This window comes from Crinia signifera, chromosome 2 (assembly GCF_055691185.1).
Source record: "Crinia signifera chromosome 2, ASM5569118v1, whole genome shotgun sequence".
Classification (NCBI taxonomy): Eukaryota; Metazoa; Chordata; class Amphibia; order Anura; family Myobatrachidae; genus Crinia; species Crinia signifera.
Window position 1 is genome coordinate 338,360,188 of NC_139218.1, and position 22,551 is coordinate 338,382,738.

The 22,551-nt window shown below is 48.2% G+C and overlaps 1 protein-coding gene across 1 annotated transcript in view; it reads left to right on the forward strand.

Annotated features, from left to right (window-relative positions):
* LOC146057815 (gametocyte-specific factor 1-like) overlaps nt 1-22,551 on the forward strand; it is a 57,609-nt gene that overhangs the window by 16,982 nt on the left and 18,076 nt on the right. The window contains exons 4-5 of the mRNA XM_083169532.1: nt 9,841-9,938; nt 11,702-11,828. Coding sequence (XP_083025658.1) covers nt 9,841-9,938; nt 11,702-11,828 — 225 coding nt within the window. The remainder of the gene's footprint in view (nt 1-9,840; nt 9,939-11,701; nt 11,829-22,551) is intronic.

A 22,551-nucleotide genomic window follows, 5' to 3' on the forward strand; every position in this document is an offset into this window, starting at 1 on the left:
CGCCGGTAACACAGGAAACGCTGTGAATGGCTGTTCAGATTTGAACAGCCAATCACAGCGATCGCCGACCGGGGGGGGCACCCCTGCCCCCCCTGGGCGGCGAGGGGGGATGTCTGCTGTCAGGGACAGCAGACATCACCTAACTGTCACTGCGTCTCTAGACGCAGTGACAGTTAGAAGTCATGACGTACATGTACGTCAAATGTCGGGAAGTACTTCCCGACCATGACGTACATGTACGTCAAATGTCGGGAAGGGGTTAAAAGATCCACAGGTGGAACTTATTACTTCACTTGTGATTCTGTGAGGAGACATGGAAAACGTTAACTGTTGGTAGCTCTCGAGGACTGGCGTTGGCTACCCCAGAACTAGAGCTTTGGCTCCATGGCCGGCCAAATGCTTTCAGCCATCCACTTGTAAGACACTAACTCCGCTTACTGATGTTATGTGATACTGCTTACCAAAGGGACAATGAGAGGCAGCCTCTGCTGGCAGAGCCTAGTTACTTCCTCTCCTGCACCCCTCTTTTTTTACAGGAATATACAGAGTCCTCATTATTACAGTGGACATGCAGTTTGAGGGGGGAGACTTTGCAGGGTCATACAGAGGACAGCAGGAAGCTTCAGCCTAGCTGTGCTGTTACAATGTTTCATCAGATCACATGTATGATGATGATACACTCAGGGTGACACAGGGGTCACTGCCTTAAGGTCCATACACGCTGGGCGACTATGCCCAGCGTGTGTGGACAGCGATGATGAAAATCATCGATGCGGGGAAAGCCACTCAGTGCATACACACTGAACGGCTTTCCCCCTGCCCGGCGTCGACGGAGGGCGGCCTTGCATAGTGGAGCGCTATGCAAGGCCGTCCTGAAAGCCGCTGGTATAGCCAGCAGATGAACGGCTTTCCCGGCAATGTTGCGGGAGCGCGCAGCAGTGCTCATCGCCGGGCTATACACACTGGGCGGCTTTGAGCTGAAGGCCGCTCAAACCTGCTGTTTTGGGCGACTTAGCTCGGAGTCGCCCAGTGTGTATGGGCCTTTACTCTGATGCAGAGGTACAGGGCTTGTAACACTACAGTGTACACATACAGAGCTAGTAACAGTTCTGGCCCAGACACTGGTAAAGTGTTAGACCTCTGCCAACCTTTATAACCATACCTGGCCATAGTCCTAGTCTGTGGGAATCGGTACATCTGTCAGAATGAACTTAGGTCTACAGTCATTAGGTCGACTGGCTGGAAGGTCGACATGGGCCAAGGTCTACATGACTTAAGGTCGAATTTGCATAAAGGTCGACATGAGGAAGGTCGACATGGGTTTTTCACTTTTTTCATCCGAATGTCAACAGTCGACATGGACACAGTTGGCAATGAGAATCGGACCCTCGCATCGCTCGCGAAGCATCGGGCACGGTGGCTCGCTTCGCTCGCCACAGCTTTAATAACCTCCTCCACGCCCTAGTGGATGGTAGGGCATGAAATACCGCCTGTCGGCTCAAAAAACTGTGGAAAACCCCATGTCGACCTTAGGGCCAGTCGACCTTCCTCATGTCGACCTTTATGCAAATTCGACCTTGGCCCATGTCGACCTTAAGTCAGGTCGACCTTCCTGCCAGTCGACCTAGTGGGGTCGGCCTAATGACTGTAGACCTAAGTTCATTCTAATAGATGACCGCTTCCCATACTACCATTGGTCAAAACCCTTTCCTACATAGGACAGGGCATTATGGCAGACTCCACCAACAGTGGACTCTGAAGTTGTAATTTCACTAGGAATAACTTTCAATGTTCATGTTCAATGGAAGTTGATAGTGTTCTCGCTAGGCTGTTTTAGCAGGGTGCAGTGCCCTGCCCTATTTTTAAAGGCAAATTGCGCCCTGCTAAAACAGCCGGCCCGGGCCTGTCCCCTCCGCCGGTGTCACTGCCAATGCAAGCAGGCGAGGAGAGACTGGGGGAAGGAAGCCCAGCATCTCCATAGGGGCTGGGGCCGCCCCCCACAGTGACGGTGGTGGCCGGGCCAGCCCCTGACCTTAGCGGGCCTGCTCACATTAATTCTGTGCCACCTCCCAAACAGTGACTTTGGCGGCCGGGGGGATCTTACCTGTGGGAGCCAGTTAGCAGTGGCTGTTCCGGGCCAGCTGGAATAGCTGACAGCCGATCTCAGCAGGGGGAATCAGTGGCATGTCGGCACGGGTTCCAGAAGCCGGGGCCAGTGATTGACTGCCAGGCTCACAGGCTGGCGCCATATTTCAAATGGCAACTGGGCAGTCATCCATCCAGTGGTGGGAGAAGAGCGTTCTCGGCTTCTCCCCTCAATAAGGAGGCAGCAGGGGCAGTGAGTATTACTGGGCAACTGCATATGTGTATCTGCTGGGGACATTGTACCTTCGTGTGTGCCACTGCTGGGGGCATTGTACCTTCGTGTGTGCCACTGCTGGGGGCATTGTACTTTCGTGTGTGCCACTGCTGGGGGCATTGTACTTTCGTGTGTGCCACTGCTGGGGGCATTTTGTGCAGGGTGCTACTGTGGGGGGGGGGGGGTTTAAAAATGTGTTGCTCTGAAGTGCCCTCCCGATTGAAAAATGTGCCCTGCTCGGTAGTCAGCACCCTGCGCTAAACAAATCCTAGAGTGAACACTTAGTTGAAGCCTACTTCAATATAGTAATTCTCCTGGCTGCTAGTAGCCTTGCATCCCAGCGGGGTAGCATCTTGGGTGGATGCAGCTGGTTTGTCAATTACAGCTTTTATGATCACTAGCTGATAGGGCCTTGACATGACTCATCCCTTTACCAATCTCACTTTTGTACGCAAGGTATTTATTGGGTGCCAATAATGACGGCCGAGTGCGCTTCAGCGACACCATAAACCTTAATGCTGTCTCTTATCTGTATGACCTAGGATAAGAGTACATGTATACATGTGTTTGTCTGTCTATATATGTATGTATGTATATATATATTTTATGTGTGTACGTACATACATACATACATACATACATACATACGTACATATGTAGATGTCCGGCACTCCCCGCTTGATAATGGTACCGAGTGGCCGGGTGCCTTCCTCTGTGGCAATACAGCCACCAATACGGTTTCCAAGATACAGGCGTCACTCCGGGGCTTGTGAAAACAATTGAAATGTATTAGCTTCTATATGGTCAACTCCGTTTCGGGAGTTAACCCTTCGTCAGGACCAGAAGACAATCAAACGTGTTGCACGTTTGATTGTCTTCTGGTCCTGACGAAGGGTTAACTCCCGAAACGGCGTTGACCATATAGAAGCTAATAAATTTCACTTGTTTTCACAAGCCCCCCGAGTGACGCCTGTATCTTGGAAACCTCTATATATATATATATATCTCTATATCTCTATATCTCTATATCTCTATATCTCTATATCCAATAATGCAGCGCTTCAGTGTAAAAACTCTTCTTTTAAGTGTGAACGGCAAGCAACGTTTCAACAACAACCGTGTTTTCGGCAGGCTCCATGTAACAGCCAGCACAGCAGCAGAGTGGTGCAGAACTCTCCCGGCTGCTGCTGCATCAGAGCAGGTCCGCGGCGCGCCTATTACACAAGCTAATCGGGAGCCGTGCTTGAGCTTTGAAATAGGCGTGCCACGGAACTGCTCTTATACAGCGGCAGCCGGGAGAGTTCTGTCACCGTGCTGGCTGTTTTATTGAACATAACCCTCTGCGGCGCCATCTTTTTACGTGTCTTAAATGGGCACCCAAGGCTGCTGTAAGTGCTGATAGGATAGCAAGCCACGGGGACCCGCTGCTTACAGAGACGCTGCTGCCAGCTCCCTGCCTCTCCCTGTCCATCTCCCGTGTTTTACCGGGCTGCCACTATGCTGGCTGTTGTATTAAACCTTATAACTCGCCACGGGGACCAGCCGCTTACGCAGAGGCTCCAGCGTGTGCCCACAGATGCGGCTTCCTCTCAGGAGCCTGCTTGGGCTAAGTCCCTTACTCAGGTTAAGGTGCAGCTAGTAGATAATATCTATAATGGTGAGTATTGCGCTGCTGGATATATTATAAGGGGCTCCGATTGTCTCTTCTTGTACAGAATAAATGAGGACACACTGTTTGCAAATAGTATAAATTTTATATCTTATATTAAAATGAGATCACATACATAACAAAGTATCAACATATACACAATACTGTACTTATAATAAAAGAAATGAAACAAGCCTATTTAAGCTCTAATAGCAGCAATTAGCAATAAGGTCTCCACGTCTCCTCTATAATGCAATCAAACAAGGAACTTTGTAGCAAACGCTCACATAAACTTGAAATAAGTATCTATGGAGCTATTGGCAATTAAAGATCACATGAATCCATGTAGCCTCCGTTTTTATATATTGGAAATTTGTAGGAACAGCAGCAGTCCCTTTAGCATGTGTACATACACACAGAAATTTATTTGGCTGTATTGCTGTAAGTAGACAGGGTTATCATCAAGCAAGTTATTTAATGCTTGTCTCCTCTCCCTTTATAGTTCCTGTGAACAAGAGATAATTGAATGTACAAATGTCAGGTTTTTTGTTTTTTTTTATTTCTTCTGCGGCAGACGTCAGGGGCCAGAGGGATAACAGTGGGTAGATAGTGAGGTCACGACCTTTCTACCCACTGTTATCCCTGTGGCCCCTGACGCCCTCGAAGAAAGAGATTTAACAGGTAAGACATAAATCTCGGTATCACTCGCTGCTGGCGGCTTGCGCCGCTGGGTTGAAGGATTTCCACTTTGTAGCAGGCACTTAGAAGATCCAGAGGTGGACACCTAATTCTATGGGTGTCAGTGGTTTTCCTTTCCTCCGTGTAGGGGCGGGATGTGCTGAGAGACGGCTGCTCGCGCCACCGCTGACCGGGCGCCGGAATGTGCTGGTCTGAAGGAGCAGTATGATCTTTGCTGGCGTAACAGCGTGGAGCGTGAGTAATATGGGAGACCCAATGCCGGATAACAATGACGTCAACGCGTTTCGTTCACTCTATCAACTGGGAAATTTTTTAAGACGGAACAGCTAGTAGATAAGCTCTCATCTGCACCATCCCAGCAGCCTGTGAGGCCATCCACGTCTCCGGCACTTGCCCCCTTGGGCACATGCTTTATCTGCCTCAGTCCAGGACATCCAAAAATCATTACAGGGTAAGACTGGTGGCCGCACAGCTCCAGTCAGGGGCGCCCCTTCCCTCCTGCCACTCCTCCATCAGGATACTGATTCGGATGAGGAGGGGCAACTGGTTGACGACAAGGATGATGGCGACGCCCCAAGGTGAGATGCCTAGTCACGTATTGATGTAGGGGCCTTGGTAACAGTGGCGAAAGAGGTCTTAAATTTACAGGACCCTGCTGAATTGCCCAAGTCCTTGGGACCATCTTTTAAGCGTCACAAACGGACTCTGGTTATTTTCACTCTTATTTGGGTTAAAGCTGGACAAAATTGTGGCTATGGTGGTGGCTTCCAAGGCAGCTTTGCTTTCGTCCACCCCTACTCCACGTCCCCGTGCTGCTTTCCAGTCCCTCCAGGGCAGGGTTAGGGGACATTATTTTACAAGGACCCAGCCCGCATAGTCCTCTAAAACCAAGGGTAAACGTCCCTGGGCCACCAGGCGACCTGAGCCAGAGGATAAGACCTCCGCATGACAGGGGTGGCGCTCCACCTGGGGGATTCCAGGGTGGGGGGTCGCCTGCTGCGGTTTTCAGACGTCTGGCTGGAATCCACGACAGACACATTGGTTCGGGATGTGGTCTCCCAAGGCTACTCCGTAACCTTTCAGCGGCGTCCACCAAGTTCATTCTTTTCCACAAGTTCTCCAGAACTTGGAAAAGTGCAGAGCTCTGGAGCAGGACATCCAGAAGCTCCTGTCGTCCGGTAACATAGCTCTGGTACCTTCGTCTCAGCGAGGCACAGGTTTTTATGCCAGCCACTTCTTGGTCCGGAAGCCCAACGGGTCCTTCCTCCCCATCCTCAATTTAAAACTGCTCAACAAATTTGTCCCAAAGTTCAGGATGGAAACCTTGCGGTCCATAGTTCTGGCCTTACAACCAGGGGACTACCTGGCATCCTTGGACATTCAGGGAGAATATCTGCATATCCCCATCAAATAAGAACATCAACGGTTTCTGCGGTTTGCACTGCCACTTCCAGTTTTAAGCACTGCCTTTTGGCCTATCCACTGCACCCAGGGTATTTATGAAGGTCATGGCGGTGATGGGCAGCAGACTTCGCAATCACGGTATCTGGATGCTTCCTTATCGGGACAACCTGCTGATCCAGGCACAGTTGCCAGAGATTCTCTGGGCCCACTTGGCCACGGTGGTGGAGGTCCTACAACGTCCAAGTCTTTTATGCTTCCAGCTCAGTCCATGGTCAATCTGGGGGCCCAGTTGGGTACTTTTCATTAGCGTATCTACTTGCTAGAGGTACGCCACAGCACTCTTCAGTCCAGTGTCTCCTTCCTCAGGTGAGTCAATCCATGCCTGCATGAGGATCTTGGGCTCGATGGTATCGGCCTTTGACATGGTGGAGTATGCTCGGTTCCACTCACACCCTCTCCAACGAGAGATCCTCAACAAGTGGTCGGGCTCTTATCTTCGTTACCACCTAATTGTCTTATCACCGGTGGTACGGATCTCCCTGTCCTGGTGGCTTTTGGACCAGAATCTCACAGAAGGGAGACCCTTTCTTACCATGGATGCCAATCTCCACTATTGGGGAGCGGTGACGTGTCTAAGATCTTTCCAGGGATTGTGGAATGCACAGGAATCCCTGCTGTCGATCAATGTCCTTGAACTATGAGGGCAGTCCTGTGGGCCCTCCGCCTGGCAGAACCTTGGCTCCGAGGTCACCCGGTGCAAGTCCAGATGGACAACGCATCGATGGTGACATATCAACCACCAGGGGGGGGTACTTTGAGTCGGGCGGCTATGGCAGAGGCCTCACACATTTGTCGGGGGGGAGGGAAGACCTCTGCTCTCTCGCCGATCTTTATCCTGGGGGTCCTCAATTGGGAAGCAGACTTTATCAGCCGTCCGACTCTGAATGTTGAGGTAGACCTGATGGCATCACACCACAATCACTAGGTCTCGCGAACCGAGGCCTGCATGGTAGACTCCCTGTCAGCCCCGTGGCCATTTGCTTTGGTGTACGAGGTTCGGTATCTTACCGTGGACGCCAGTCTTCGGCTGTTGGACGGTCACTCAGGGTCACCATTTCCAGGGCCTTTGGACTCTGGTGGAATCTGGCCTCCCAATCAATGTTCTCAAACTCCAAGCAATATATTATGCCCTGCTTCAGGCATACCATCTCCTCCGGGGCAGGGACAACCAAGTGTAGTCTGGCAACGCCACAGCCGTGGCCTACATAAACAAGCAGGGAGGCACACTGAGTCGGGCTGCCATGAAAGAGGTCAGTTAAATCTTACTCTGGTTCATACAGGGGTCATCTCCTCTATCTTCATACTTGGCATGGACAATTGGGAGGCTGACTAAGTAAGTCGTGAGGGCGTCCATCAGGGAGAGTGGTGTCTTAACCTGCAGATCTTCCAAAGGCTGGTCCGACAGTGGGGGGGTGTCCAAAGAGCGACATGATGGAGTCTTGACACAACCATCAGCTGCTCCTGTATTGCACTCGTTTGCACACATGATCCTCAAGCGGTATCGGTAGCTCCATTTGGACTGCCAATTCATCTATTTTTCCCCCCCCCCCCTCAGTTTCCACTGTTACCGAGAATTCTGCAACACAACCAGGAACAGTACTCTTGATAGCACCTGATTGCCCCCGCCGGTCCTGGTACAGTAATCTCACGGCTCTCCTAATCTGTGAGCCCTGGCCTCTTCCTCTGGTCGATGACCTGTTGTCTCTAGGTCCTTTTGTCTATCCAGACATAAGGCGTCTACATTTGAAAGCGTGGTACTGAGAGGGCCATCTTGTTCAGACTTCTTTCCAGTGCGTGTAGAGGCTTCAACCGCCTTTCAGACCTCCCACTCCACCATTGGATTTGAATGCGATTCTGTCTTTCTGCCAATCTTCCTTATTTGAGCCTTTGGAAGAGGCTGACTTAAGATATCTTCCCTGGAAAACACTCTTACTTGCCTTGGCATCGGCTCGGAGAGTGTCGGAATTGAGCGCCTTGTCCTGCTGCCCGCCCTTTTTGGTGTACAAATATGGCATTCCTTCCGAAAGTGGTGACGGCCTTTCACATCAATCAACAAATTTGTGGTCCCGGCTTTTCGGAAGGGTACAAACAAGTCAAGATTTCTCAACGTAGTTCGGGCTCTTCGCATCTATGTGGCTCGGACTGCGTCAATCCGAAAGTCTGATGCTTTATTTTGTTCTCTGATTCTGCTCGTCCGTGATGGCCGGCTACCAATCAAACCTTAGCCAGATAGTATTGCTTATCGATTCAACAGGCCTATTTAGCTGCCTTGGAGGATCTACTTCCATCCATCTAACCTTTCGACACCTTTGCTTCGCAGTTTGGTCGCTCTTTACTGAGGGGATCTCAGCACTGTCCCGCCCATGTTGGGAGGTCTGGGACGTCCCCAATGTAACTCAAGTGTCACCTAGTGGATCGAGGAGAAAAAGGGATTTTGTACTTGCCATTGAATCCTTTTCTCCGATTCCACAGGTGACACTGGACGCCCTCCTGGCGCGGTTCTGTAGTTAAGGTACCTTTTTCCTAGGTTAATGTTTCAGCCTAAGTCTGATCTAATTAGGTGTATGACGAACCATATGGTTGTGCGTGGTTTTTTTAACCTTAGTTTTACTGACAGGTTTTCAAAATTTTTGTGGTGTTTTGTTGTTCCAGCTCCCTCTGGGCACAAATACTAAAGACTGCCTGGGAGAGGAAGTTGGAGTTAGTCGCAGTCAATTTTATTTAAAGTGCCCAAGCTCCCTGTGGTCGTCCTTCTATTCCACAATGTAACTCCGGTGTCACTTGTGGAATCTGAGAAAAGGTTTCAACCGTAAGGATAAAAGTAGCATTAAGGATAAAGATCATGGAAGAAAAGTACAAAAAAAGTTCTAAAGTGCTTTCACCCAGATGTAGATTTTAGTTGGGTCCTTTTATATGTGACTGTAAAACACAAGATGGGGCAATGCGTGTAATGCCAGAAAAACATGCTCCAGACTGGGTCAACACCCGCCGACTTATTTTCATGATACTTTGTTCACTTTATACTACCACATAGCTAATAACCATGTGAAATATTTATTTTCTAGGCCTCATACAGTAGTTTTTGAGGTATAGGGGGTGATGTTTTAAAAAAATTGCTCGGAAATGCCATTACTGATGCTGTTTTTAGGCTATTTTATTTTTTTCACATAAACCTATCTTCATCCCTAAACCACATTTCACTTTGAAATTTTGATCAATAGTCATGCAAAACATTGAGCTTCCAAAAAAAAGTTTTTATCAATCTTGGCTGACTCTGAGAGTCATTCTACATTCCTTTACTTTCCACTTAAAAAAAATGTTGGGATCGGAGCTGGCCGCACCTCCCTTCAATGGCCATGCCCCCTCCCATTACCTTAACCTGGTACAGCTGTCTGCTCCCCTGTTGATGTATAGGAGTTTGTCTTGACAACCTGTGTGTGGTTATTTAATCACCATATTGATGTGAGTGTTTGTACTGTTTCCTTTTTGTGTGAGGCTTAATGCTTTTGAATTTGTCATGAGGAATTGCATAATGAGTTGTCCCATCTGGGAATTCTGAGTACATTCTCTACATTATGGTGCATACTTAAATACTGTTGTACAAAAGTAGTTTTTTTATTCCTAAATAAAATACCATAAATGGATTGCAATCCCTATTTTGTTTCTGTAGACCCTCAAGATCCTGACAGACTCTTGCAGTGTCCATATGATTCTAACCACCAAATACGAGCTTGTCGTTTCCCTTATCACCTAATAAAGTGCAAGAAGGTGAGCATGTGTCCATTTTTTATTTTCAGGTTATTGCTCAATGGGCACTGTGGTGAAATTGTATACATGTAGAAGTGAATTATTTTGTTCTTTGTTGCTTAGTAACGCTTGTAATGAATAGTAAGATAATTATTCTCTCATTTTTCTCCAGTAGAGCTTTTATATTGATGTCAAATAAGGTCACAGATCTTATCAGCAGTTGCCCATTCTTATGAATTTTTTTTTTTTCTTCTAATTCTACTTCCGTCCTCTATCTGTTGCGAGTTGGGGATGCAGAGTGCCGCTTCTGCACGACTTTGCCGGAAGTGATACATCACGGGTGCTAAAAAGCACCCGCCAATGTGCCTGTGACTCCTGCACATATGCTTTTATCTTATGTGCAGCCAGTCCCATCTCCGATCCGATGCAGGTTGGATGTCAGACATTGAATTGGGTGAAATTGGTCCCAAATCAAAAAGTGTATGGGGGCATTTAGACTTAACCTTATACTGCCCATAATATAGATCCATTATACTACCCTATTCCTAATCTCCTCCCATACTTCGTCTTCCAGTGACCTTAGAGCAGGGGTGGGGAACCTCAGGCCCGGGGGCCGTATGCGGCCCCTGTAGCCAGTCTTGAGTGGCCCTCCCACCCACCTGGTGGCTTTGCCGGGAGTCAAGTACAGGGGAATTCTCGCAAGAGGTCGGTAGTTCTCGCGAGATTCCTCTTAATCAACAGCAGCTGGAGGCTGTCAGTCCTATTCAGCGGCAGCCGCTGGAGCGTGGGGCGGCTGCAGCAGGACAATTTGTAAGAGAAATTTTTACTTATGGCCCCCAGAGGATTTTTCCACCATACAATTGGCCCTTGGCACAAAAAAGGTTCCCCACCCCTGCCTTAGAGATTCCCAGTTATTCAGCAAGTCCCTAGTGTCTAGATCCTTGATGGCTAACCTTGACACTCCAGCTGTTGTTGAACTACACATCCCAGCTTGCTTCAGTTGTGCTATTTGGCCATGCTAAATATAAAGCAGAGCATGCTCAGGTTGTGGAAAGTATTTCTAAACCTCTATTTAAATTAATGTGCCCCAAAATTTAATTCCCCAGTGCCATTGTTTAAAATATATATATACTTAATGCAGTAAGGACTTTGTCCTATACTATGATTAAACACCTGTGTTTTTTGGAGTGCTTATCACTAAATCAAACTGAAAGTTGTTTTTAGATGCAGACCTTTCACTTTGCTATGCCTGCCGGATATTTGTTTTGCAGGGCTCTGCTTTGCAATGAACTAGCATCTGATGCCCACAAGTTGCCCAATCTCCCTCAGTTTGTGTCTTTATGGATACATGGGACGGTTAAGATGATATTTTGTGCAAACAAGAATAGTAAAAAAAAAAGTGCTGCAATGATTTGCAAAAGTCTGTGATAAGACTATAAAGCCAGGTACACTCTACCCGATGTGTGTACCCGGTGATATTGGTGGTGGGGACCCAGCATAGTGCCAGCATCAGCAAGTGCAAACACACTTACTGATGTGTGAGGGAGTGACATAGGTTGGAGCAATGTGCTACTTCACCTGTACAAGCAGGACAACAAAGGTTATAGTTAACGACACGGGGGAGTTTGCACTACACGATTTTTAAGTCGTCTGTTCCTATTGCATGCTCCACTTTGTTTACTAATACCTACCTTTTTTTTTTTTTTATCTCATTGTTTAATTGATGTTAGGTGATTGACTGTATTGTGTGTATGTGATTTACTTATTTTATTTTTGCTTTGAAGAATCATCTTGATGTTGCCAATCAGTTTGTCACCTGCCCTTTCAATGCCCGCCATATGGTGCCTCGGGGAGAGCTGAGTTTCCATATTTCCAGATGTGATGACAAAGGCTGCGTAGAACAAGACATCTGTAAGATTTTGGTAGCATTTTCTCGTAGTAATGAATTATATTAAAGTAAAGTTAATAAATCAATGTTTACTGAAATATGCAAAAAATGTAGGTACCTTCACTATGTTTTTAAAAGTATATTCTGATATAAAGAATAGCTCAAACTTTAAATATCGTGTTATAAAGAATAGTTTTGCACAAGAGATTGCATTTTCTATTATTGCGAGTTAAATTGGTACTTATGTAGTAACTGGGCTGCCGATTTCTAAATCGGGTCGGATCGGGGCATCGCATCGCATGCGACCATGCGATGCGATGCGATGACCCGATTTTTCCATAGGAATCAATGTTAAAATGGACTGAGTCCATTTTAACATGGAATTCAATGGGAAAAATGGGTCCTTTTCATACCCCTACTATCCAAGTGGGCATGGAGTTGGATATAAACCTGTGGCGAGCGTAGCGAGCCACCGAGCCCGAAGCGTGGCGAGCGAAGCGAGCCCCGCGAGGGGACGAATACCGTCCCCTCGCGGGGCTCGCTTCGCTCGCCACGCTTCGGGCTCGGTGGCTCGCTACGCTCGCCACAGGTTTATATCCAACTCCATGCCCACTTGGATAGTAGGGGTATGAAAAGGACCCATTTTTCCATAGGAATCATTTTAACATTGATTCCTATGGAAAAATCGGGTCATCGCATCCGATATCGGATGCGATGCGATGCGATGCGATATCGCATCGCATCTGATTGTATGCCTTAACTTAAGGCATACAATCAAAAAATCGGCAGCCCAGTTACTACATAAGTACCGTTAAATTTCCTCTTCAGCATTCACAGAAGGGTTCCATAATCAAAACAGAAAAGGTGCACCTGGAATTTACACCCTATGTTCCACCCTTATTCAAGCATTTTTTTTTCCCTGTATTTTAGTCACACTAGACAAGGGTTGTTTTATTAGGGGTGTGGTATGGTGGTTCGACAGTCTGGATTCGACCGACGTTGGAATCCGGAATGCCGGTACTCCAACAGCAGGGCGAGCGCAAAAACAAAAAGATCATTGTGTGCTTACTGCGCTCGGACCCCCACGAGGGAGAATAGCCTCTGTAATATAGGGTACACACCAGGACGACCCGCTCACGATGCACATCGTGAGCGGGTCGTCAGTGGCTCGTCCGACCCGCTCACGGTGACGCGGGGGGGCACGACCCGCTCACGATGTGCACCGTGAGCGGGTCCGATCCGATGGCGACCCGCACCCGGCTGTATGGTCGTCATTGAGATCCTACCTGCAGCAGGTAGGATCTCAATAACGACCGCGGGACCGCGCATTGGATCGGTATCGGTCCACACCAGGACAGAAAAGGGCCCAATCAGCACACAATCTACATCCAATTGGTCGGAATTGGATCTAGATTGAGGGGATCGGGTCCTAGTCGTCCTGGTGTGTACCCAGCATAAGTCGGGATCCCGACTATCTGGCTTTAAACAGTAAGGATTCAGCCCTCTGTATACTGACCGTCTGAATCCTGACTGTTCGGATGTCGCCCGCACCCTTTTATTAGTTGGTGGAGCTTATCTGCGGCTGTGCTGTTATCAAGAGCAGCAGAGGATTGTTGTGATACTTTCCTGAAGCTCTGACATGTGTAGCTATAGGAGTGTTAACTGGTAATATGTTGCACAACTAACGAACAACTAAGTACTGTGGATCACCAGAATACAGCATTCCTCCAGTGGTGAGAACCCTCAATATTAATATAGGTGGAACTTTATGCAAAAAGAACCACAACATCCATCTATTCAAAGAACTGGCCACATCTTAATGGTTGTACTCCAAAACAGCCATACTTTGATATTATTTTTATTATTGATTTATTCATTGTTATGAAAATTATATATTTTTTAAAATGACGTCACCGGCGGGTCCTGGCAGCGGCACCCGGCTTGTGCCGTGGATACCGCTAGACCACGAGGGTTTTTTACAATGAGGCTTAACCTGTGTGGGTCCAGGAGGGGATGGAGTTTGCCTCGCTCCTCCACCCCACCCCCTCAGCTGTGACTTGCTCCCGAGTTTCCTGCTGAAGGAGCTCCTCTTCTTCCGGAAACGGCAGTAGGTCACCGCCTTCGATTCGCAGGAATTTGGGCAGACTCAACAACTCTTGGGTGTTGGATTTGGTATCACAAGGCTACTCCCTCACCTTTTTGTCCAGACTTCCAGCCCAGTTTTTTTACAACAGGTCTTCCTGCGGACCCATCGAAGGCCACCGCCCTCCAGACAGCAATCTCGACTCTCCTACAGCAACAGGTGATCTCTTCAGTTCCCCCCCACACAGAAAGGAACAGGATTTTATTCAAATGTTTTTGGTCAGCAAACCGGACTGCTCTAATGCCCAATTCACACCAGGACGATGGTGCTCTTGAGCGGGTCGTCACAGGAATGTATGACCTGCTCATGAGCTGATTGCGCCGCCGACCCGCTGCGAAAATGCCCCTAATGTGATCGCAATCCGATCGCGACCCCCACCCACTACAATGGTCGTTTCTGAGATCCTACCTGCAGCAGGTAGGATCTCATAAAAGACTGACCCGCAGGGCCTCGCATCTGATCGGGATCACATCAAAAGGGCAGCGTAATGGCCTAAAACACGGCCGATTTACATACAATCGGTTGACATTGTATCTAAATTGGCTAGTTTCAGGCCATATCGTCCTGGTGTGTAGCCCACATTACCGTCCGATTCTTAATCTAAAAAGACTTGACTTGTTCCTTTGTTTGTCGAGATTCCGAATGGAATCACTCAAGTCCATTCTTCACTCAATAGACCCAGGGAAATTCATGGCGTCCCTGGATATCCAGGACGCATGTTTCCACATCCCATAAAGTTAGCGCATTAGCGTTTCCTTTGGTTCGCAGTCCTGGAGCTCCATTTTCTATTCCAAGCCATACCATTTGTCCCCTCAACCGCTCCCCGAGTTTTTACAAAGATCATGGTGGTAACGGCAGCTCATCTTCACAAAAAAGGAGTATGAATCATCCCGTACCTGGACGACCTTCTCCTCTTGGCACACTTGACGGACATTCTGCTGACTCACTTGAACATCACAATAGACATCCTCCAGGCACATGGTTGTTTGGTCAATTGGAGAAAGTCCAGCCTGACTCCTGCAACTTCCATGATGCATTTGGGGGCCCTTATAGACAGTCTCATATAGGGTCTTCTTACCTCGAGAAAAGAGATTGGAGTTACAGGCGCTGATTCGATCCTTCCTCAAGTATCACAGTGTATCAATCCATCTGTGCATGAAGTTGGTAGGAAAGATGGTGTCAACTTCCCCAATGGTGGAGTTCGGGCAATTCCACTCTTGCACCCTCCAGTTAGCACTCCTCGGTCACTGGAACCAGTCACCCCTCCACTTGAAAACTCAGTTTCTGATCTTAACCAGGGGTATTCAAATCTCCCTTCTATGGTGGCTCCAATCAGAAAACCTCAAAGGTTGGCTATTTGCAAATCACGACTAGGTGATTGTTGCCACAGATGCCAGTCTACAGGGCTGGGTAGCAGTGGTACCAACAACACTCCTTCCAGGGTCTTAGGAAGGGTCAGGAGTCCAAACTTATGAAAAAAGGTCCTGGAGCTACGGACCATCCACAAGACGTTCATCGAGTCGGGGATCCTTCTTCATGGAAGACCTGTACGCATTCAGTTGGACAACGCAACGGCTGTTGCGTATGTCAGTCAGCAGGGAGGAACAAAAAGCCGAGCAGCAATGCAAGAAGTTTCTCACATTCTAAGGTGGGCAGAAAAGCATCTTCTAGCCCAAGGCTGGGCAACACCGGCCCTCCAGATGTTAGTGAACTACACATCCCAGCATGCCTTGCATCAGTTTCAGCATGGCCACATAGCAAAACTAATGCAAAGCATCCTGGGATGTGTAGTTCACTAACATCTGGAGGGCCGGTGTTGCCCAACCCTGTTCTAGCCCTATCGGCGGTGTACATTCCCGGAGTGTTAAATCTGGAGGCAGACTTCCTGAGTCGCCAAACAATATACTCATGGGAGTGGTCCCTCCATCTAGAAGTATTCACTCTCCTGTCAGATTGGTGGGGCCGTCCACAAGTGGACCTCATGGCATCGTGACACAACAGGAAACTTCCAATGTTCAGCTCAAGAACAAGAGCATCCTCAAGCCTGTCTAATAGACGCTCTGTCCGCCCCATTGCCCTTTCAAACGGTTTACGTGTTCCCTCCGATAGCTCTTCTGCCACGCCTCATTCAAAGAAACAAGAACAGGTGGTAGCAATCCTGATTGCACCCAGGTGGTCATGGTACCCAGACCTTTTATGTCTATCCAAGGCACCTCCGTTCCCCTTGCCTCTATGTCCGGATCTACTGTCACAGGGCCCTCGTCAACATCCCAACATTCACAGGTTGGCTTTGACGGGGTGGCTATTGAGCAGTCAGTCCTGAAAACAAGGGGCTTTTCATACACCGTTGTCAAGACTATGTTGGCAGGCAGAAAACCTTTATCCGCAAAAGTCTATTATCGGATCTGGCACAAATATTGGTACTTGTGTAATATCTGGGCGCCCGATTTTTTTTGATTGTATGCCTTAACTTAAGGCATATACAATCAGATGCGATGGACCCGATTTTTACATTGGATCCAATGTTAAATGGTCCCTGAGACCCGATTTTACATTGGGTTCAATGCTAAATGCCCCCCAGACCCCATTTTTAATTGTATACGCACGCTGATGGTTAATTGTGTGAAATGCCCCCCGGTACTTGTGTATTATCACGGCGCCCACGATTTTCATCGCAGGGCATTGTACAATGAAAAATCGCATCGCATGCGATATAATCGCCGCGCTCGCCACGCTTCGGGTTGGCGTTCATAGTGCGTTAACATTGTGGGGGCATTTAAAATACTCATTACCCATCAGGTGCCATTTAACATGGGTATCAATGGGAAATTGCATCGCATGCCATTGTAATGGCATGCGATGCGACGCGATTTTAAAATTGTATACTCAGCCCGGAAGAAGGCTAAAATCGGGTCCATCGCATGCCTTAATTAGTGGTATGCGATGCGATGGGCGCCATGATAATACACAAGTACCTGCCCCCCCGATTGTTAACGCCACACCGCAATCAAAGCCAACCCGAAGCGTGGCGAGCCCGTGAGGGGCGGCGGTACGCGTCCCCTGTCCTTTTCATACCCCCACTATCCACGTTCGCATGGAGTTGATTTTATATAGTGTGGCGATCCACCAAGTTCGAAGCGTGGCGAGCGGACGCAGATTACTTAACATGTATTCTGAGTCCCCTCGCGGGGCTCGCTGCGAGTAAAATCTACTCCCATGCGAACGTGGATAGTGGGGGTATGAAAAGGTCAGAGGACGCGTACCGCCACATTTCGGGTTGGCGTTGATCGTGGCGTTAACAATGGGGGGCATTTCACACAATTAACAATCAGGGTGCGTATACAATTAAAAATGGGGTCTGGGGGGCATTTACGAGCCCGTGGCGAGTGGACGCGGATTACTTGACATGTATTCTGCGTCCCCTCGCGGGGCTCGCTGCACTCGCAACGCTTCCGGCTCGGTGGCTCGCTGCGCTCACCACACTATATAAAATATACTCCCATGCGAACGTGGATAGTGGGGGTATGAAAAGGTCGGAGGACGCTTACCGCCACGATTCGGGGTGGCGTTAACAATGGGGGGGTCATTTCACACAATTAACCATCAGGGTGCGTATACAATTAAAAATGGGGTCTGGGGGGTATTTAACATTAGACCCAATGTAAATATCTGGTCCATCGCATGCGATTTGTTCGCATGCGATCGAACCGATTTTTCCGAAAAAAAATCGGGTCCATCGCATCTGATTAGTTGAGGCATACAATCAAAAAATCGGGCGCCCAGATATTACACAAGTACCAATATTTGTGCCAGATCCGATAATAGACTCTTGCGGATGAAGGTTTTCTGCCTGCCAACATAGTCTTGACAACGGTGTATGAAAAGCCCCTTGTTTTCAGGACTGACTGCTCAATAGCCACCCCGTCAAAGCCAACCTGTGAATGTCGGGATTTTGACAAGGGCCCTGTGACAGTAGATCCGGACATAGAGGCAAGGGGAACGGAGGTGCCTTGGATAGACATAAAAGGTCTGGGTACCATGACCACCTGGGCCACTTGGGTGCAATCAGGATTGCTACCACCTGTTCTTGTTTCTTTGAATGAGGCGTGGCAGAAGAGCTATCAGAGGGAACACGTAAACCCTTTGAAAGGGCCATGGGGCGGACATTGGAAGTTTCCTGTTGTGTCGCGATGCCATGAGGTCCACTCATTTTTAATTGGATCCAATGTTAAATGGTCCCTGAGACCCCATTTTTAATTGTATACGCACCCTGATGGTTAATTGTGTGAAATGACCCCCATTGTTAACGCCACGATCAACGCCAACCCTAAGCGTGGCGAGCGCAGTGGTACACATCCTCCGACCTTTTCATACCCCCACTATCCACGTTCGCATGGAGTTGATTTTATATAGTGTGGCGAGCGGGCGCGACATAAGTGCCCGAAGCGTGGCGAGCGGACGCGGATTACTTAACATGTATTCCGCGTCCCTTCACGGGGCTTGCTGCGCTCGCCATGCTTCGATTAAAAAATCAGGCACACAGATATTACAGAAGTACCCAAATATTTTCTGTGGTGCGAACCTAAGGGTTTTAATCCCCCGTATATATCGACTATCCAGAATTCTGGCTTTCTTACAGTCAGGCCTTGAACTAGGCCATGCTTCCTTAAAGTTCAGGTGTCGGCTCTTTCTGTGCTATTCCAACTGAAGATTGCAACATCTTCTACTATCCATACCTTCCTGCCGGGAGTCCTACATCTCCATCCTCCTAATTAGGCCTCCATGTAATCCATGGGATGTCTTTGGTTTTAAAATACTTGACTAAACCACCTTTCGAGCCCTTGGATTCAGTGGGCCTTCCCTGGCTCACACAAAAAACCTTGTTCCTACTGGCAATTTCTTCAGGCCAAAGGGTGTCTGACCTTAGTGCTCTTTCGTGTAACTCTTCGTTCCTGATATTTCACGAGTGCAGAGTGGTCCTTCGCACTAGACAGGACTACCTTCCCAAAGTGGTATCTGAATTCCACATTAACCAGGAGATTGTAGTCCCAGTTTATTGTACACATCCTTCTTTATTGGATGCAGTCGTATAATCAGTGGATGAGTCCTTGAACGTTGTTAGGGCTTTACGTCTCTAGGACGGCAAACATCAGAAAAACTGATTTCACTGGTTGTCATGTACAATGAGCAGAAGACTGGTTGACCAGCATCTAAACGCACGTTGGTTATGCTATACTATATGTCAGACCGTTGTACCGGTCCCTCATTCGGTGCGGGCACACAACAAGGTCCATGGGGATATAGTGGGCTGTGCGGGCTGGTATCTCAGCTGAGAGCATTTGTAGGGTAGCCACGTGGTCTTCTGCTCACACGTTCGTTCAATTTTATCATTTTGACCCTTTCGCCTCGGCTGATGCAGTCTTGGCAGGGGTGTCCTCAGTGCAGCTCGGGAGTGTTCCCACCCTTAGGGGACAACGGCTTTAGGACGTCCCATTTTTCCCAGCATCCACCTGGGCCGTTATAAAAAAGGAGATTTTTGGTTCTAACCTGTAAAATCCTTTTTTGTAGGCCAAGGTGGATGCTGGGCGCGCACCCTTGCGCTCCAGATCAGCAGTTAAGTTCGTTGGTAGTAGTTGACCTTGTTTGTATGTTCTGTTGAATGGTTCTTCTCTCCTATCCCTATTCCTCGGCTTAGGTTAAAACTGGTCTCTGACGACAGGAAGGGGTATTAGGGGGAGGAGCTATGGGCTGCACTGCCTTAAAGACATAGTGCTCCTTAGTGGCTGGTCCTCCCAGACCTGGAATACCCATTTTTCCCAGCATCCACCTTGACCTAATAAAAAAGGATTTTACAGGTAAGAACCAAAAATCCCCTTTTCCACTATGTTCCAGGCTAGGAAGCCAGTTACATCCAAACATTACCATCTTATTTGGAAACGTGTTTTGGTGTGAGATGAGAAATTGTTCTCCAGCAGTATTTCACCTGGGTCGTTTCCTACGATCCTTACAGGCTGGTGTGGATATGTTCCTTCGTTTAGGCTGCATCAAGGTGCAAATTCTTTCAGAAAAAAATGGCTTTGTGGCTGGAGGTTCAGACCTTTGTACAAGGAGTCCTCCATATCCAACCTCCCTTTATACCTACTACTCCGTGGGATCTGGAGGTGGTTTTGACTTTTCGGCAGTCCTCCTGGTTCGAGCCATTGGCTTCAGGGTACTTGTGTAGTTTCACGGCGGCAGCTAAGTAGCGTCCCTGTCAGAATGAGCGTAGTGTTCCCACAGGCCAGCGTAGTTTTTACAGTAGCATAGTGTTTCCGCAAGCGTCCCTGCCAGAATCAGCGTAGCATAGTGTTCCCGCGGCCGCTTAACGTAGCCAGCGTCCCTGTCAAACAGCATAGTGTACTGTGAGCCCTGCGAGGGGATGCGTTACGTGTCCTCCAGACCATTTCATACCTCCACTATCCACGTCGGCGTGGAGTTTATCTTATAAAGTGTGGCGAACAGACGCTGATTACTTCACATGTATTCAGCGTCCCCTTGCGGGGCTCGCCACGCTTTGGGCAGGCTGCGCTCGCCACACTTATAAAATTGTTCTGCTCCCGAGTCCCACCGCTGCCCCCCCTGCTCCCGCTGACGACAGTGGCTTCTTGCACGGCTCCCTGCGCCCCGGCCAGCTAAGTGCTCAGGGACCCGCCGCCCACCCCACTGCTCCCCCTGATGAGTATCACCAGCGCCCCCCTGCCCCTCACCGCCCGCAGCTCCCCGTTACATGTGGTAAATCGCAAGCGATTTATCACATGTAAATTTGGCTCATCAAGTGACAAATTGTATGTGAGCCTCCCCGGTGGCTCACAGGAGAATTGGGTCCGACTTGTCCTAAGGACAAGTCGGCCTAATGTATGGGGGCCTTTAGACTTTAGTCAAGTTTACTCTGACTTTTATCTTTAGGACAGTGTGCAGTTATTTTGAAGTCTTCACTTTTGGCTTGAAGCTGTATCCATAGGATAGACAGGAAAGACTAAAATATCTTCATATGTATAGTTTAGAGCAGATAAGGGAAAGGGGGGACATGATAGAAACTTTTAAATATATGAAGGGGTTTAATAAGGTACAGGTGGGAGACATTCTTCACCGGAAGAGGAGCAACAGAACACGAGGACATGCACTGAAACTAGAGGGAGGAAGATTCAGGGGAAATTTGAGGAAAAATTACTTCACAGAAAGAGTAGCAGATAAGTGGAATTACCTCCCATCACAGGTGGTAGAGGCAAATACAGTAGAACAATTTAAACATGAGTTTGGATAAGCATATTGATATCCTTACAAAAAAATAAGGCTTAAATATGGTTTGAGGTAACATGTTTAAAGAAAGGGGCAGACTAGATGGGCCAAGTGGTTCTTATCTGCTGTCAAATTCTATGTTTCTATTTTAGTTACTAACATTCTGTAATGTGATGTCTGTGCATGCCTCAAGAGACCCTTGAATTGTGGATGCTAGGCTGTCCCTTTCTCTCGCTGTACTGAACAGATACTGTGCATATGTCCACTGCACATATTCTTTGAGTTCCCCACCCAACTGGATAAAAGGTTTGCTTTTATCTGTGGGTCACAGGCATATAGGAAGTAATGTGCAGGATCTAGCGGTATTGATGAATAACCCAGAATTACAAGATGATACATACTTACATTGGGCTCTGCCCTTTTTTTTCCCCATAGCTTTTACACTTATTGGGAGGAGGTAATTCAGCTCCCTCCCCACCATGGTGCTATAGCTAGGTGCACATCTAAACGACCAGCAATGTTGCCAGTGGTCGAATTTTATTTTTGACAGATTTAATAAAAATGCATTGGGCTGCACTTATCTTCTCATTGGCCGTGCAGCATGGCCAACCAGATATTGCACAGTATCACGCAATCATGCGTACACCCTAAACGATGGGAGAGATTTGTGGTCCAAATATTGTTTGTATGTACCTGGCCTAAGCCTTGACTGGAATATAATATTTGATGTTTAGCATTGGACAGCAAAGTGTTTGTAACCAATATTAATATCACTAAAGGTCCATACACACTAGGCATTTTTCCCCCCAGCGTGTATGGACAGCGATGATCGTGGTCATTACTGGGGGAAAGCCACTCAGTGCATGCACTCATACACAGGCTCTCCCCCTGCCTGGTGGTGGGGGTGGGGACGGCTTTCCATAAAGCAGCGCTATGAAAAGTCATCCACAAAGCCGCTCATCTGCTGGTAATACCAGCAGCGTCTGGCAAAGATGTGGGAGCAAGCATCAGCGCTCACCGCTGCCCTGTACACACTGGCCGGCTTTCATGACGAGAGAACCTGAGCAGCTTTCACATGGAAGTCCCCTAGTGTGTATGGGCCTTAAGACAGACAAGTCTGAGTGGCAGGGCCACTGTAGCTCCCTCCCCTCAGTCCAAAATGTTAATCCAGTGTACAACTTCCTATCTCAAAACACAATCATTCCCTTTAAGTGTTGCACAATATGCTGACTGTATCCCTTTCACACTGCACAAATATACCGGGTCAGACCTGAGTTGACGTGTCGACCCGGGTCGCGGTGCGGTGTGAAAGCACCACACCGTGT